Source organism: Saccopteryx bilineata, chromosome 7 (assembly GCF_036850765.1).
Source record: "Saccopteryx bilineata isolate mSacBil1 chromosome 7, mSacBil1_pri_phased_curated, whole genome shotgun sequence".
NCBI classification, from domain to species: domain Eukaryota; kingdom Metazoa; phylum Chordata; class Mammalia; order Chiroptera; family Emballonuridae; genus Saccopteryx; species Saccopteryx bilineata.
Window position 1 is genome coordinate 98,968,401 of NC_089496.1, and position 18,675 is coordinate 98,987,075.

An 18,675-nucleotide genomic window follows, 5' to 3' on the forward strand; every position below is an offset into this window, starting at 1 on the left:
TGCCTGTAGCTATTGCTGTGCGATTTGGCAGCAAAGATATCCCCAACGGACATGCATCAAAACACTCCCAAGTCATTTACAGGGTGCTTGCTGGCGGGCCAGGGGACCTGTCCCAAGCCTAGCCCTAACCCTGTCTCTGCCATGTCTTACAAACTGGAACTATTAAGTGTGACCTACCTGGCAATCGGGCTAGGGGGGGCAAGACGTCGGAGCTGCCTATCACTGTCCTGCGTTCTTTTTTTTTTTTTTTTTTCTTTTCATTTTTCTGAAGCTGGAAACAGGGAGAGACAGTCAGACAGACTCCTGCATGCGCCCGACTGGGATCCACCCGGCACGCCCACCAGGGGCGACGCTCTGCCCACCAGGGGGCGATGCTCTGCCCCTTCGGGGCGTCGCTCCACCGTGACCAGAGCCACTCCAGCACCTGGGGCAGAGGCCACAGAGCCATCCCCAGCACCCGGGCCATCTTTGCTCCAATGGAGCCTTGGCTGCGGGAGGGGAAGAGAGAGACAGAGAGGAAGGAGAGGGGGAGGGGTGGAGAAGCAGATGGGCGCTTCTCCTGTGTGCCCTGGCCGGGAATCGAACCTGGGTCCTCCGCACGCTAGGCCAACGCTCTACCGCTGAGCCAACCGGCCAGGGCCTGCGTTCTTTATTTAAGCTCTCTCAGACTCTTTCCACGGTGTGGAAATGACCAGTCAGCCACCCTCTGGGGTTGTCATAGGCATCTCCTTTGGCAACACTGTCTTCTCTTCCTGCCCTGCATGACCCTCTGGAGAGGTGAAGAGCCCTTTCTCCTCTGCCCCAGGACATTGCTTGGTGTGTGTGCTTCAGGGCACACTGGGCACCAGGTCCCCAGAAGAGAGCCACCTGTGGCTGGTGCCACTGCCTGTCAGCGGGCCTGAGCGCCCGGGCGCCCGTGAGTGGCTGGGAAGTTATTGGCAGGCTCACAGATCAGGAGCCCTCGCCAGCCTCTTTCCTCAGCAACTCCAGGCCAGTGTTGAAATACGCCCTCTCGGGGGCCCTTTGGCCCCGGGATTGAAGTTTGACCTTCACTCTGATTTCTTATCTGCTAAAGAAATGAATGAAAATATGATTCCACCCCAAAGCTGCTGAGGCCTGGCTGAGAAGCACTGGACAGGGCACCAGTGGTCCACGGTGTCTTTGGCGGTGGGACAGCTGCACTTTTAGGAACAAAGCTGAGGCTGTGTTATTCTCAGGGTGCCCACATGAATGAGTGCCCCCCGCTGAGATTTGGAACTTTCTAAGTCAGCCTCTCAGAGTCTGAGGCAGAGTAATTTGGAGTGGTTCACTTTATGGTTTGTTTTTTAAAGCATGCATATTTCAGATTAAGTGATAAGTGGCCCATACTCTCAAGTGTTACCTTCCCAACGTGACCTACTCACACCTCCCTGATTAAAGCAAGCAAAGAAAACACATCAACTACAACAAACCCTGCTGGACCCTCAAACATCTTTTATTTAAAAAAAAAAATTCCCTAGAATGAGGCCCGATACACAGGCAAGCCCTTCAGTATCTTTGGCTGAATGATCGGACACTGAAACTTTCTAGAATATTCATGCATGATTTTCCCTCTTCCATCTCTCTTTTGCTTTCTTCCTTTGTTTGTTTCTTTTTAAAGATTTTTTTTTTTTTTTTTGCATTTTTCTGAAGCTGGAAACAGGGAGAGACAGTCAGACAGACTCCCGCATGCGCCCAACCGGGATCCACCCGGCACACCCACCATGGGGCGACGCTCTGCCCATCAGGGAGCGATGCTCTGCCCATCCTGGGCATCGCCATGTTGTGACCAGAGCCACTCTAGCGCCTGAGGCAGTGGCCACAGAGCCATCCCCAGCGCCCGGGCCATCTTTGCTCCAGTGGAGCCTTGGCTGCGGGAGGGGACGAGAGAGATAGAGAGGAAGGTGCGGCAGAGGGGTGGAGAAGCAAATAGGCGCTTCTCCTGTGTGCCCTGGCCGGGAATCGAACCCGGGTCCTCCGCACGCTAGGCCGACGCTCTACCGCTGAGCCAACCGGCCAGGGCCTTAAAGATTTTATTTATTGATTTTTACAGAAAGAGGAGAGAGAGAAAGGTGAGTGGAACAAAAAGTATCAACTCATAGTTACTTCACTTTAGTTGTTCATTGATTGCTTCCTGTATGTGCCTTGACCGGACAAGCCCAGGGTTTCCAACCAGCGACCTCATTGTTCCAGGTCAATGCTCCCTGCGCCACCACAGGCCAGGCCCATCCGTCTTCTTCTATAAGGATTATGCTTCTAGCAACACAAAAACATGCACATTGTCTGAGTGTTTATTGGTTTTTTCTATCTACTTTTCATATCAGGGCATACAGATCTACTTTATTATTGTTTTTTTCCCATGCCCACCAAGAGTTCGACAGTCTGGAAGTGCCACAATTTCTACTATCAAGAAAGGCTCTCCTGGTTTGGCTTGATAAACACTACTACTGATTTAATGATGATATGCAGAATAGTTCATTCCTGAGGCACTGCATCTGGCATTGTTCTAAGCACTCTACTGGTGCCTTGACCCCTTTAATCACGGTGACACCTTCGGAGGCAAATATTAGTGCCCTTTTCAGATTAGAAACCATACCATGATTATCTATGCCAGGTCATAAAGAAGATGACCAAGCAGGGTTTGAGCCCAAGTAATCTGACTCAGAGCCCTTCATCCTTCACCGGAAACCTACACAGCCATTTGTGATGCACTGGATAGAACTGGTATCTCTCCACAGAATAAGTGACTAGTAGAGTCATTAGGTTAAAGGGCACACACCCTAAATTGTGGCAGAGGGCAATGGGCATATCTCAAAGGAAGCAGAACCAAATTTACATTGCCATGACTAACTGGGCCTTTGTACTTATTCATCGTGGATAATCTAATGGGGGGGGGCATTTTATTTAAATTTGCTTTTTTTGTGTGTGTATTTTTCTGAAGTTGGAAACGGGGAGGCAGTCAGACAGATTCCCGCATGCGCCTGACCGGGATCCACCCGGCACGCCCACTAGGGGGTGATGCTTTGCCCATCTGGGGCGTCGCTCTGTTTCAACCAGAGCCATTCTAGCACCTGAGGCAGAGGCCACAGAGCCATCCTCAGCGCCCGGGCCAACTTTGCTTCAATGGAGCCTTGGCTGTGACGTCAGCATTCCAGGTCAATGCTTTATCCACTGTGCCACCACAGGTCAGGCCTCTCATTGACTTCTAAGCCTACCTTATTGAGAACATGAGCTTTCTGCCTGTCTGGAGTATTTAATACTTTTCCCAACTGATCTCTGACTTTGTCTCCAATGTCTTTTCTAAAGGGCAAATATATGTTTTTTTAATTTTATGTAATCAAACTTGCCAGCATATTCATTTATAGCTTCTAGGTTTTGTGTCAGTTTTGAGTTTTCCCCATGCCAAAGTTATTACAAAGTTTCTCTCAGACTTTTTATTCCCAGTATTCCTAGAGTTTCCATTATTTGATGTTAACTTACTTTTGTTGTAGGAGTAAGTCAGTAATCGGCTTTTATATATTCCCCCTGAATGGCTAGTGAAAAAAATTCTGATTTGAAATGCAATTTAGTATATAATATTAGATCCACTGGGAGCATTTCAATATTAATTTGTGACATAGATTTGTCTATCTGTGACCAATAGAAAACTTCCAAAACTCTATAATAAGCAAATCTACGTTCACCTCTCTGCCACACAACCAATTCCTTATTATTTTTCAAAAATTTTCTGACTTTCTTTGTAAGTTATATTTTTGGGGGGTGAACTTTAGAATTAAATTTTTAGTTCCTAAGAAAATTCAATTGTTCTTTATTAGGGTTGCATTCAATGTATAGATATGTTTAGGTGTCTAGGACTCCTTGGCAATTTCAGCATGCTTTTCATTTTCACGCCTTCTCATGTCCCTCAAATATAAATTTTTTATTATAGGTCTTTTGGAATGGCCTATTTTCTTTTTTTTTTTTAATTAGCTGTTTGCTTAGAAGATAAGAAAGCTTTTGACTTTCTGGCTACTCTTGGTCACTGACCACCTTACTGAATTTATTTATGGTTTCTAATTGCCTCTGATTCCTTACAGAGTTTGTAAGCTTCCCTTCTAAGCTGCTTTTGTTTTTTAATTAGAGAAAGGTGACAAGTTTTTATCTGAGCTGTAACTGAACGTTGGTCCTTCTGATCTTGGCATCAAGTTAAACAGCACGAGTGGCTGAGATTTGCTCCTTTTAGGAAACTGTGCTTCTCCATATTGGGCTGTCCTCTGTTTAAATTCTGTGAAACAGGATCCGTGTCTCCAATCAAGGTATCTCTCATTTCCTAGTAATAAACAGTTACGTTGGCTACAGAAGAGTAAACTGGTGTAAGAAAAAGCCCTTAGCTCTAGGGCTCTGAGGAAACTGGGTGAAGGGCCTTGCAATAGGGACGTATATCTGGTTTACTTACGTTCATTGCATATTAAGGAAAAGGCTATCAGATCTTCCAAGTATGCTTATGAAGCTACTGATTTTATGACCTTTTGCCATGACTTTGGAATTTGTCTAGAATTATTGACTATGCAGGTTAGGACTGAGATGGTTGTCTCCTACAATGGAGGTGGCAGGAGTTTAGGGAAAATAACAATGGAGGCTGAGCTAGCAACTTAACGTCCAACTGGCGAACCAAAGTTTTCATATACAGCCTCTTAAATAACACGCAGGCCCCTTTGGAGTCATGGTGAGTTGTGAAAACTTGTGACACAGTCACTTGGAGAGAGAGTAACTCAGAATGGAAGGCTGTGTTAACTAATTGGGCATGAGAACTTGGGGACTCTGGTCTCCCATTTAATGAGCTATCTGTCACCATAGAATAAGCCCACATATGCAAGAGAAAGAGAAGCCAATCAAATCTAAATGAGTTTGCCACTTTCTAAGAAGCAGATTTTTTTTAAAACTTATAATTACATTTTACATCTCATTATGACATAGAAAATAATTAGTTCTGTAGGCCTCAAAGCAAGGATAATTTGCTTTATTGTCCTTTGAATTCCAGAAACTCTGGGTAGCAGATTTGTTTGCAGGCTGTACTTTCTGCCTACTTACCACTGTGGATAACTTCATTAGATAAGATTTATCCTGTAGGTTTGTACTAAGCCTGGAGGAATTAACTGATACTGAGTGGTCCTTGATATGTGTTAGAAATACACTGTTTTCACCACCCACTATCCCTCAGCTATTACCTTGCCAAAATATTGATTTGGTAGTAACCATCTCTAGGTTGACCAGAATAACTTTTGATGACCAAAGTTTGGGGAGTTTGGGGGTGGGAGTGTTTTACTAAGGGAAAAAAAGGGTTAACTAAGAATATTTAGAACAGATCATTCTGAACCGGAAAACTGGTCCTTGATTCAACAATCACTTGTTGAAAGTATTCTGTGTGCCAGGCACGGTGCAGGCATTGGAGGCCCTGTAGGGAACAAAGCAATAATCCCCATTTCAATTCGAACCTCAGTTCAGTGGAGACAATGAATGATAAAGGGCCAGGAGTCTTCCAGTGAGTGAACGGGGTCACGGAAAAGAGAAAGCGAGGTTCCCCTAGTAACTGTGGTGAAAAGAGCAACACGACGGGGTGACCAGAGCAAGCTTCTGGGAAAGTGGCATGTGACTGAGGCCTGACTGATAAGCCATACGCGACCACTGCAGATCTGGGGAGCAGTGCCCCAGACAAAGGGAAGGGCAAATCTAGGGACCCTGAGCTAGAAACACACTCATGGTTGACCAACACTTGAATGTTCGGGTAGAAGGGGCTGTTTAGGGGACTTGATCCAAAGAAAATTAAATTTCATGAAGAGATGCTGTTCCAAATCCAAACAGAAGCTGTGGGTCAGAACCCAAAGCTGACTATGGGATGGTTAGAACCTAGACGCCAAGACTGGGCCTGGGAACTTGCAAACAGGTACAAAGGCAGAATTTGGGAATTAAACAGGTTAGACACCGGAAGATGAGGGACATGGCTATCCATACACAGAACAGTGGAGGGACCTGGAGTGAATCAGGGCAATGGCCGAGGACAAAGGGACACCCTGGGATATGGCACTATGCCCACATCAGAGGGTGAGGAAGCTGTCCCCCAGGGGCCAGCCTATTGTGCACTGCGGCTCTCAGCTGTCTTTAGATGACCTGGAACAGGAACTCCCGGACACAACACAGCGCGGCTCTCTTTCCTCTTTTCTCTGCCACTATTGCACTTCTCCCCACCCCGCACTTTCCCAACCAGCAGTGATGCCAAGGGAAGAGGAAATGCCATTGCACCAGCTGCTTGCAGGTGATTCTGTGAAGTGACCAAAACAGAATTGTCATTTGAGTGAGAACACAGGATGCACAGCAGAAGTGATGGCGGTTTCCCCCCTCATTTACTTGGGCACATATGTGTTAACAGATTCTAAAGGTTAGAATGGTTACCAGAGCTTCCCAGTTCAGTAAGGGTGTAGCCCAACCAGGTCTCACCTCTCAGACCCTGGGTTGCTCCCATTTACAGTGAGATTTGTGCCCATGAGTAACATGGGCACAAATCCTCTCTAGCAGTAGGTAACGTTACAAAATTAAAAATGTGTGTTTGGTGCATTGAAAATACGACTATCAAGATAGTAAAAAGGCAGCAGAACAGGAGAAAATATTGGCGAATCACATATCTGATAAGGGCCTAGTATCCAGAATATATAAAGAACGCTTACAATTCAACAACAAAAAGACAAACAACCCAATTTAAAAATGGACTCAGCTGTGCTACTGCAGTAGATAGAGTGTTGACCTGGGATTCTGAGGTTCCAGGTTGGAAACCTAAGGTCTGGGCATAGGCTCATCCAGCTTGAGCGTAAGGTCGCTGCTTGAGCAAGGGGTCACTGGCTTGTCCGGAGACCCTGGATCAAGGCACATATGAGAAGCAATCAATGAACAACTAAGGTGCCACAACTATGAGTTGATGCCTCTCATCTTTCTCCCTTCCTCTCTCTCTCATAGAAAAGAGGAAAAAATAAAAGGATCAAGGGCTGAAATAGGCATTTATATATTTACACAAGAAATGCAAATTAAATGGCCAATAAGCACATGAAAAAATGCGCTATTTTTCAACCATGAAAAGAGACAAAGAACTGATACATAATATGGTTAAATCTTGAAAATATTAAGCAGAGTGAAAGAAGTCACACACAAATAGTCACATATTATATGACTCCATTTATATGAAATATTCAAAATTAGTAAATCCACAGAAACAGAAAATAAATTTGAGGTTGCCAGGGTCTGTGGAGAGATAAATAGGCAGGGACTGTTTAATGTGCACTGTTTAATGTCCTTCTTTGGGGGTGATGAAAATGTTTGGAACTAACTAGAGGTGGTGGTTGCACATATGAACGAACTAAAATTTGCTAAATTGTATATTTTTCAATGATTATTTGCATTTTGCCTCAGTTTTTTAAAGTGTGTGGAGGCAGGGAAAGATCATCTGAAATTCTGTGCATATTCTATCTGAATTGGCTACCAGGTCAGTAATGGGAAAATAAGCTATTTCAGTTGACAACTAGATACATCCTTCAGTGTCTTCGGAAATCTGGTGCGAGCAATGTACTTTCATTCTCGTGAAACTGGTCTTGGCATTCATAAATAATTTCCCCTGTTTGTAATGAAGGGGTCCGTCTCATTCCATCTGTGGACTGTATGCCTGGAGTAGAAGGTCTAAAAGAAGTAGTCACCATGGTCCAGGTTAAACCAGATGTGCTTTTGTTATTCCCAAACCAGAAACTTACTAATTTGAGCCAGTAGTTAAAATTGAGGTCCCGTAAAAATCCAGTGTTCCAGGTTTTCTAGAGAAATAAAAACAATCTGACCTTTAAGTGACCCCAGGCTCACATTACCACATCCTAACAATCAGTCAAGGTTGACAGCAAGTGCCACCGCCCCCTCTCTCTCTCCCTCTCCCTCTCCCTCCTCCCCTCTCTCTCCTGGCTTTGTGTCACCTGCTAGGCTGGTAGCCCTTTCTCCTCCCCGCATCCCATACTGCCACAACTGAACATAAATCTAACCTTTAGACCCTCTTTTAAAGCCATTGTTGACAAAGTCTCCCATTAAATCTGCCATCTGTATGAACAGGGCAAAGTCCTCACTGCAACAATCTGTTCGCATAAATGAGAAGGTGGGTGCAGCTAAGAATTTCTTAATTTGATGGTGGCAGTGGGCCAGAGAGGAGAATCCCTAGAGCATCAGCTACTACCAGACTGGTGGCGGTGTCCAGGGGGTTGACGGTGGGCAGGATGGGCGAGCCCAAAGCAGGCTTCTCCTCCCTTTGGCGCTGCTGCCTGCGCTTGTCAATTTCACAACCTTCCCTTCGCTGCCTGGGCTGGGGTGGCTGGCTGGCTCTGGAACGGGTTCTACCTCCAAGTCCAGGTGAGGCTGGCTTCAAAAGAAAATCCCTGCCCTCAGAAACCTGGCAGGTGGTCACACTGGCACGCCTTGTTACAAAAGCCAGCAGCAGTGGGACCTCCTTTTGTCTTTGCTTCTTTATCTCCGTGACCTTCCCCTAAGCACATGTGGAACAAAAGCAAGGAGCTGGGAGACAGTCATCCCAGTCTCCGGAAGTTCAGTTTTCCTCCATAAAATGGAAAGGAACAACTCCAAATTCAGGTGATAACCAATCAGGGGACAGGAACATGGTAAGAGTGACTCTGGGTCTCTTAGGGCTGTTCTCACTCCCACACAGATTCCTAAGCCTCATAGCCTTAGTTAGCATGCAGTGAAGTGCATTCCTGGAGGGATTGAGGTTCCAGATGTCAGCTAACGGCAGCTGCCCCACAGTTCTAGCAGCGACTGACTATGACCTTGACCTGATTAACATATTTTATTGGGCTCGATTGGCTCTTTTAATTTTGAATGAGAATGATCGGCCTCATCTCTGAGATCTTGTCGCATAGGGCACTGCAGTAAACTTTGACGAATGCAAATTCCGAACTTCCTCTGCTGTCACCTGTAAGGTGCCAGACAGGTTCAGTCTCCTTGAAATTCATAGCTCGTCTCTATAAAGAAAAAGCTGAGTTGTGGTGGCATAGATTTTAATGAGGAAGCTGCAATGGAAACATAAGTGAACTTGAGCAAGTCACTTTACCCTTGGGAGCTTCTATATTCTTGTCTGTAAAATGCTACTTCTTGACAGTGGTTGAATTAAATTAGGTGATTTATGCAAACTCCTCCTGTTGTTGGTCCAAAGACTGTGGGTCTAACACTTTCAAAAGTCAAAACTCGGCCCTGGCCGGTTGGCTCAGTGGTAGAGCATCGGCCTGGCATGCAGGAGTCCCAGGTTCGATTCCCGGCCAGAGCACACAGGAGAAACACCCATCTGCTTCTCCACCCCTCCCCCTCTCCTTCCTCTCTGTCTCTCTCTTCCCCTCCCGCAGCCAAGGCTCCATTGGAGCAAAGTTGGCCTGGGTGCTGAGGATGGCTCTGTGGCCTCTGCCTCAGGTGCTAGAATGGCTCTGGTTGTGACAGAGCAATGCCCCCTGGTGGGCAGAGCATCACCCCCTGGTTGGCGTGCCGGGTGGATCCCGGTCCGGCACAGGCGGGAGCCTGTCTGACTGCCTCCCCATTTCCAACTTCAGAAAAAAAAAAGTCAAAACTCAAAAACGTCCGAGTTTGGTTTATCAGTGCGAAGGCACCAAGAAGATGGGACATCTGGTGGTTTCTCAAATCCATCTTAAGAAAGTGGAGAGTTCAGACTTCTTTTATGTCGAGGGAAGGGAAAATAGAGGGGGTTGTTTTTGTAAGCCTCAAGCTGCAACCAAAAGTCCTCTAATGATTACCATGACTATATGGAAGAAAAAGCAGGAGCTATTAGTCTGAAGAAACAAGGAAGGCTTGAACAAGATAGAGTAGGAGAGAAAGAGCATTTCACTCTGTTACAAGCCCCCAGCTTGGCTTCCAGTCAGGGCTCACATGTTTGCTGCTGGTACTATCCTAATCGGTCTGAAAGTTGTGAGGCAAAAGTTAGTTCCTAGGACCTTCCCAAACTTGAGTCCCTTTTATTCAAGTAGTCTGAAGCTGAACTTGGCTGGAAACTACAAGAAGAACTATGCTGGAAGAAGCCTTTGTTGCTTTTGGTTTCTTGAGATCTCTTCCTGGCTGAAATCTTTAATACTCATCTGCCGCCATGTGTCAGGCCCATGTTCCAGCACCCTTTCTGCATACCTGATTCATGTTGCCTCCAATAAAAATGGTCCCTCCGGATTCTCCGGAGAAGAGGATGATGGCATAGGAAGTTGTGACGCTGTTCATCTCGGAGCCCCTCCTGATGCTTTAAATAAGAGAAAGCGATGAGCAAGGCATAGCTGGCCAGCAGGAAATGTCCTTCATGCAGAATGCTTGATTTCTGAAATCTGTGGTGTCACCTCTACATGGGTTCCATTCTTCTGTTTGGTTTATCCTGGGGAAATCCAGCTGGAAGAGTTCCTCCTGACCCTCGGTCTACCTGGGAAGGGGGAAGCTCTCTGGAGCACCCTCGTCTGACTGCCAGCTTATGTGGAGTCCGGAAGGGTTTCTTGTAGGTTTTGTGGGTCAGAAATAAAAGGACAGTCCTTTCTCAAAAGTATCTGGGCAATGATTAACTTGCATCCTTTGATCCTTTCTGGCTTGTGAGAGGAGAGTCAAGAAGCAGCAGGGAGTAGAATGCATTCTATTATTTTTAACGTTGCTCAGGTAAATAGCAGGAGAAATTCTGCTACTAGAAAGACCGAACTGTGGCTATTTGGAGGATCGGTAGCTGTGTGTGTGTGTGTGTGTGTGTGTGTGTGTGTGTGTCCCTTTCCATAAACCTAAAACTATTGAGTAAAACGACACAGCCATTTCGTCTAACTTTTTGTTTCCTTTTCTCTCTCTCTCTCTTGTTTTAAGGCCTGAATTTCCTGCTGCTATTCACAAAGATGCTTTTTATCTTCAACTTCTTGTTTTCCCCGCTCCCAACCCCGGCACTGATCTGCATCCTGACCTTTGGAGTTGCCATCTTCCTGTGGCTGATCAACAGACCTCATCCAGTCGTGCCTATTGTGGATCTGAACAACCAGTCAGTGGGAATCGAGGTAATAAACCGATCACCACTTTAGTTGGTCAACAGCGATCAAACACAAACCATATGTAATTTAAGACCATGGGATAACTCGTGAAAGGGGTGGGGTCCAGCATGGAAAAGTAAGCCTTTTAGGTTAGTCATCAACCGAAAATCTACACATATAAACTTCTACTAATGATACATTTTCCTTTGTAATAAAAATTCAACCACAGCTAGGTCTTATGATGCCAGTAATCTAGATCGGGGGTTGTCCAACTACCACCCGCAGGAAAAATCCACCTTTTTTTTGATGGAACTAGCAAGCTAAGAATGGTTTTGATGTCTTTTAATGGATATATAAGAATATCAAATAAAAATAAAACAAGAGGTGGATCATATGTGTTCCACAAAGCCTGTTTACTATCGATCCCTTCACTGAAAAAGTATGCCAACCTCTAATGTATGTTGGTGATTTTCAACCTTTTTCATGTCACAGCACACCCTAAAATTCTGTGGCCCATCAAAAAATATGTTTTTTGCTGATCTGACAAAAGTACAGGTATAATTTTGATTCATTCGCACCAGATGGCTATTGTTGTGTGGGCTGCTTTTATTTATTTTTTTAATCTGACAATCTAAGGGAAAAGAGGTCAGTGCCCCTGACTAAATGATCAGGTGGTGCATATTTTAAAAATTCTTGTGGCACACCAGTCGAAAATCGCTGATATAATAGATCATAGATTCAGGACTTTGGGGTCATATTTTTATTGAGATACCGAATGTCTGAAAATGGTAAATACGTTATTGAGTTAAATTCCAGCTTTGCATTAATATTCATTCTTAAAACAGGCAGAGGTTGAACTGGGTTTTCCCTGCCATTCCCCAACTTTCAGCAAATCACACAGCTTCTTAGACCTCGAGCAGAGGGAAAGCTCCCAGAATGTTCTCTTTGTCATTTTTTATCTTCCATCCTTTTCAGAGAAAGAAAAGGCATTCCTGTTCCTTTGTAAGGCTAACCCCCTTCTGATCTTTCCCTGAACTTCCTTCCTCTACTTGGGGCTCTTATTCTGAGTTCACCGCTCTGTCCGCCACCTCCCTTTTGTTCTGGTGTGTTTGTGTGTCCGTCGTTGACATGTCCTCTCCGGCCCATCCTACTGCTTCAGGCTACCACCCCCTTCCACTCCTTCCTTTTCCCACCAGAGTCTTTTCAGAGTAATCTGTTCGTTGATTTCCTCATTTGAACTTCAGCCCACTGAGTTCAGACCTTCACTGCTACCACCTCCCCAGATTTTCTGGGTCCCTCCTAATCTAATGTTCAAATTCAATGATTTCTCCGTCAGCTTTCCTCCCAATTGAGTTGAGATTCCTTTCTTAAAATGTCTTCTTTTGCTTTTCAGGATATCCTTCAATGAAATGTCCTTCTAATTCCAAAACAGCCTTTCTCTGCTAGTTGGGTTGTTTCCCCTCCTCATCCTAGAGTTTCGGCCTCACATCTCTTGGTTCCTCTAGAGCAGGGGTTGGCGAGCAGACATGTTGTGAAAAGGCCAGACAGCTCAGGCTCTGGAGGCCATGATGGGCTCTGTTACAACTCCTCAGCTCTGCTGTTGAGGCGTGAAAGCACCAGAAAATATGTAAATGAATGAGCACGGCTCAGTTCCAATAAAACTGTATTTTTAAAAGCTGGTTCAGGCCAGATGTAGGCCCAGAATAAAGTCTGCCAATTCCTGCTTTAGTTCTTCACACCTGAGAAAACCCTTCCTCTTCTGTGACTTAAAAATGTACCTCAGGCCCTGGCCGGTTGGCTCAGCGGTAGAGCGTCGGCCTAGCGTGCGGAGGACCCGGGTTTGATTCCCGGCCAGGGCACAGGAGAAGCGCCCATTTGCTTCTCCACCCCTCCGCCGTGCTTTCCTCTCTGTCTCTCTCTTCCCCTCCCGCAGCCAAGGCTCCATTGGAGCAAAGATGGCCCGGGCGCTGGGGATGGCTCCTTGGCCTCTGCCCCAGGCGCTAGAGTGGCTCTGGTCGCAACATGGCGACGCCCAGGATGGGCAGAGCATCGCCCCCTGGTGGGCAGAGCGTCGCCCCATGGTGGGCGTGCCGGGTGGATCCCGGTCGGGCGCATGCGGGAGTCTGTCTGACTGTCTCTCCCCGTTTCCAGCTTCAGAAAAATGAAAAAAAAAAAAAAAATGTACCTCAAAGGCTATGACACCCAAATCTGACTTTCTAGTTCTGACCTCTCCCCTGAGTTCTCGTCTCAGTGACACTTAAGTACCTCAGGGTCAATGAGTTTCTTTATTGCATATCTACTCCCTACACACACACACACACACACACACACTCACACACACACACACTCTCACACACTCATCATACTCTTTCCAGTTTCCCTTCCTGCTCTGTCTCAGTTAAATGCATCTCTGTCCTGGCCAGGGAGCTCAGTTGGTTAGAGCAGTGGTCCCCAACACCCGGGCCGCGGTCCGTGGGCCATTTGGTACCGGTCTGCAGAGAAAGAATAAATAACTTACATTATTTTCGTTTTATTTATATTTAAGTCTGAATGATGTTTTATTTTTTAAAAATGGCCAGATTCCCTCTGTTACATCCATCTAAGACTCACTCTTGACGTTTGTCTCGGTCACATGATACATTTATCCATCCCACCCTAAAGGCCGGTCCGTGAAAATATTTTCTGACATTAAACCGGTCCATGACCCAAAAAAGGTTGGGGACCACTGTGTTAGAACATTGTCCCCGATACACCAAGGTTGCAGGTTCGATCCCCGGTCAGGGCACATACAAGAATCAACCAATGAGTGCATAAATACATGAACAACAAATCAATCTTTTTCTCTCTCTTTCTCTTTCCCTTCCTCTCTCTCTAAATCAATCAATAAAAAAAATAAATACATCTCTTCTTATCCAGTTACCTAAAATTAGTCTGACTCACTTTTCATTCTTCCTTCTTCAGCCCATCTGTGAAAACAGATGGCAAGACCCTGTCTTCCTTTAGTAGATAAGGAACTTTATTTTTCACATCTTGACTTAATGTAACATCTCATGGAAATCTTCCCCAATGCTCCAGACAAGTCAGCTCTCTCGTGACAGCCTCATTCTTAGTCTACTCTTTAATAGTCCCTTTTGTGTGCTTATTTGATGGATGCCTATCTGGACTAATTTTCATGAAGGATGCACCATGCCTGTAGCTCCAAGATCCACATGAGGCCCTGACCCTGTAGTTCCAGCTGACGTTTCTAGAAAGCTCCCTAGCTACTCCGTCTTTCTCAAAACAGCTGCCCAGCAGACTCTGCAATGTGTTTGCTGGCCTCTGTTCCATTATCCAGGCTTTTTCTTCCCTCCGAATCATTCTTCTTTCCCTCCCTCTACCAATCCACATCATTTGGGTCAATGCCTACTTATCTTGAAAATCTATATTGAAGTATCATTTCTACTCTGTAGCCTTTCTACTTCATACAGAATTGGTGGCTTCATTAGTTTCCCAAAACATACATTTTAGTTCAGCATGTACATCACAGTATTACATGTGAGTGTTCTTCTTTTCTCACCCTAACACCACTCCAGAATATTTCACTTATGAGGTGCTCATAGCCAGCAATTATGTCTCAACCTAATTTGCATCTACAGTCCCCGGGCCTAGAACAGAGTATGCATTCCATAGATGTTTAAACTTGATACGAATTTTTAAAGGACAAAACCTATAATATTCTCTCAGATGTGTCTGTTGTATATGTATGTGTATGTCCCTAGAGGGGTGGGGGGAAGATTGCCAAAAACATAACTGTAACAAGCTCTGGGTTTCTATAATGTAAAAATACTTCAATTTTGAATTTTAAAAGATTGATTGATCGAATAGGATGGGGAGGTGGTAATTCCTGTGACCTCAATGGTCAGCATTTATGTTCTCGTCAAATAAAGAGTTTAGAAAGGGTGTGGAGAGACTCAGGGTTCCTAAATTTGGCCTTATGTCTTAGGGAGGAGCACGGAGGAGTGCTTACCAGAAGAACAACGACTTGCTGAGTTACTACTTCTCAGATGCCAAGACAATGTATGAAGTTTTCAAAAGAGGACTCGCTGCCTCTGGTAAGCCTGTTCGATGAGCTCTTGTTCTACACCCCCGCTTCCCTGTCTCACTTCTAAAAACCCAGGGGTTGTCTGAGTGGAATGGCAACATACAAAATGCAGGGGGACATTGGTAGTGTCGCGATGGATGCAGGAATCAGAAAATGACAGTATCAGGAAATAACGTGGACAGCCTGGGACTTGAAATCCAGTTCTTCCATGTCCAGCTGTGTGACCTTGCGCAAACCACTCTGCCTCCCTGACTCTTTCCTTCACTAACACAAGAACTTCCCTGCCAAGTGGTTGTTAAATAGTCGATGATAATGTGTAGGAAACTATTTTGATTAACTCACTAGCACATTAGTACATCATGTTTGTTTAGGAACACGCTTTGCATAAGCACAATTCTCCAGATTCAGAATCTGAGCCAGAATTAGCATTTAGGCCTCCTGTCTTTTCTCCTTGTCCTGACCCCAATATCCTACTGCTGGTATCACACAAGGCAATTATCTTTGGACTTTCTTAGAAATGCCACCACATGGCCGTTTGTTGGCTCACTTGCAGTGTGTCCTTAAAATCATGGTGCACTTTTGACCGGTCACAGGAAAGCAACAAAAGATGATAGAAATGTGAAATCTGCACCAAATAAAAGGAAAACTCTCCCAGTTTCATACCTATTGAGTGCAGTTCGATGTGGGCTCATGCACAGATTTTTTAGGGCTCCTTAGGTAGCTATCCCATAGAGCCTCTACAGACTCGTCACTGACTGATGGCCTACCAGAACGGGGTTTCTCCACCAAACTGCTGGTTCCTTCAACTGCTTATCCCACAGAGTAATGTTATTCCTATGTGGTGGCGCTTTGTTATAAATGCACCGATATTCACGTTGCGCTTTGGTCACGGATTCAAATTTAGCGAGCCACAGAACACACTGAACTTTCCTCTGTAGCGTCCACATCTGGACTGGCATGGCCGTGGGCTGCTCCGCTGTATACACGGTGTTACATCATCATCTGTGCATGCGCACATGCTGCCACATCATCCTACAGAAACTGGGAGGGTTTTCCTTTTATTTGGTGCAGATTTCACATTTCTATGTCTTTTGTTGCTTTCCTGTGACTGGTCAAAAGTGCACCATGACTTTATGGACACATTGTATCAAGCCTCAGTACTTATATTTTTTATCATTGAACACAATGCTAGGTGTACTAGTTTCCTTTCAAAATCATTTGGCTTATAGTTCTCCCTATGTTATTTTTATTTTGAGGTAATGTTCTGTCCAGACATCGGTTTGCCTATGTGATTTCTTATCCCTCCCTTCCCTTCTGCCTTTAACTATGACTATGATAGTATTTAAGAGCCAACTCCTGTTAAGTCCTAACTATGCAATAGGTACGACTCATAATGTCTACTAATCTCTTCCCTAAACCTGAGGGATGAGTTACTACCACCCTCGTTTTTTAAAATGAGGAAACAGACAATCCGAGTTCAGGAAACTTCTAAAGGTGACAGAACTAGAAAACGATGCATAAAACACGTTATTTAGAGATTTATTTTTTTTCCAATACCAAATTAAAACTAAACAAATGAAATGAAAATGACATGAGAAATCTGGCCTGGCTGTCTCCACAGAAAAGTGACCCTTCCAATCCTAACTTGGATACCTCAACGCCAACATGTACTATTAACCCCTCCCTACCCAGCAGATAGATGGTGTGTTGAAAACCACCTGGGGATAATTTTTAAATGTAGATCCTCTGGCTCCACCTTGTTAAACTGAGTCAGAATTCCACCTAGTTGAGACCTAAGAATACAAATTTTTAGCAAAGCTTTGTTGGGGGGAGGGGCCTGCATGCTATAGTTTTGATGCTACCTAACTTAGAGCAGGGATTTGGAGTTGTTGAAGGGTGGGCACTTTGTAGATGACCATGCCTTAGAACAGAGGCTAGATCTGAGTTGCGTAATTCATCAGAAGCTTGGCTATTGCCGGGTCAGGACTTTGTCTCATGAGGCTGAAGCTGATTAGGGCACAGAGTTTAATGAGACATCAGCTGGTGCCCCTTTGGGCCAATTATTTGACTTGTTCCTGGGCCACGGGCCTCTGCTAGAATTTTCACCTATAGGGAAGTGATAAGGAGACGCAGTGTGATTTCTTTCTATCTCCATCAGCTCTGCCACTTACCCAGTGAGCTTGGAGAAGCTGCCCGGTTCTTCCTGACTCTCAGTATCACGGGGATAACAGTAGTTACAAAGACCAAATGAACGAATGTGCCTAGCACGCAGTACGCACTCCATCAACGGTCATCATCACTAGTACCATACTTCCCCATGTATAAGACGCTCCCATGTAGAAGACGCACCTTAATTTTGAGGCCTGATATTTGGAAAGAAATGTATTACATAAAGTTATTGAACTCAAGTTTTATTCATCTACAACAATGAGTGCAAACACAAGTGCGAAAAAGTGGGAAATGCAAGTAAAAAAAAAAAATCTACAACTACTATATAAGACACACCCAGTTTTTAGACCCCAAACTTTTCAGAAAAAGGCGCGTCTTCTACATGGGGCATGCGGTGATTAACATCAGTAAACTCGCTTTGGTAGACCATTGGGACTGCTGCTGGCCGGCCAGGACTTGCCTGGCTTCACAGAGGAGTCCGGTCTGAGGCTTGATTTCTTGAGCTTTTATGCGTCTGTTTCAGCAGGAAGACCAAGTCCTAATGTTTCCTGAGGACAGTCTCTTTGGTTTTTTTCTATCTTTTCAACCGGAACAGCCGTCTCTTTCCTGCTTTCTTTCCTTTTCCCTCTGTCCTTTCGCCTGGCAGTTTACATATTTCCCTCTGAATTCCTCGAAACCCGCTCTCCGAACCTTCCCTGTGGCCAGAGCCCCTCTGGAGTTCTCCTCCCTCTGGCTTTCCATTTATAACCGGGTCCCACGCCGGCTCTGCAGCCACTCATGCTTGCCTCTTAGCTGCACACACAGTTTCTGTGGCTGAGATGACTGTCCAGTCTCGTAAGTGATGTTCCTACACCTATTTTAATTGTAAGAAGGCTGAATCATTTCAATTCCTCCACTGTCATATGTAACGCATGATTATAAAAATCCTGAAGGCAAATAATATATGTCCGTGGACCTGGGTGTAGGCTCACGTGTGTGCTCTGGTCCCAGGGAGCCTTGGTGTTTCAGGAGACACTCTCCTGTAAACAGGTACAGCACGTGAACAGATGAGAGTAAATACAATTCACCAAACAGGGGGAGGATCCCACTTGACTAGCTGTTAAAGAAACTTAGACTGAAGTAATAATTTCTTTTTCTTTTATTTAATTTTTTGATTTTTATTTTTATTTTATTTTTTTACAGAGACAGAGAGAGAGAGTCAGAGAGAGGGATAGACAGGGACAGACAGATGGGAACGAAGAGATGAGAAGCATTAATTATTAGTTTTTCATTGCACATTGCAACATCTTAGTTGTTCATTAATTGCTCTCTCATACGTGCCTTGACCACGGGCCTTCAGTAGACTGA

General features: G+C 45.0%; 1 protein-coding gene across 3 annotated transcripts in view; it reads left to right on the plus strand.

The window, feature by feature from the left end:
- The window catches only part of ACSL5 (acyl-CoA synthetase long chain family member 5), a 56,061-nt gene that overhangs the window by 16,502 nt on the left and 20,884 nt on the right, over positions 1–18,675 (plus strand). For all 3 annotated transcript variants that reach the window (XM_066238649.1, XM_066238647.1, XM_066238650.1), the window contains 2 exons: positions 10,921–11,105; positions 15,061–15,169. In XM_066238649.1, coding sequence (XP_066094746.1) covers positions 10,950–11,105; positions 15,061–15,169 — 265 coding nt within the window. In that variant the 5' untranslated portion in view covers positions 10,921–10,949. The remainder of the gene's footprint in view (positions 1–10,920; positions 11,106–15,060; positions 15,170–18,675) is intronic.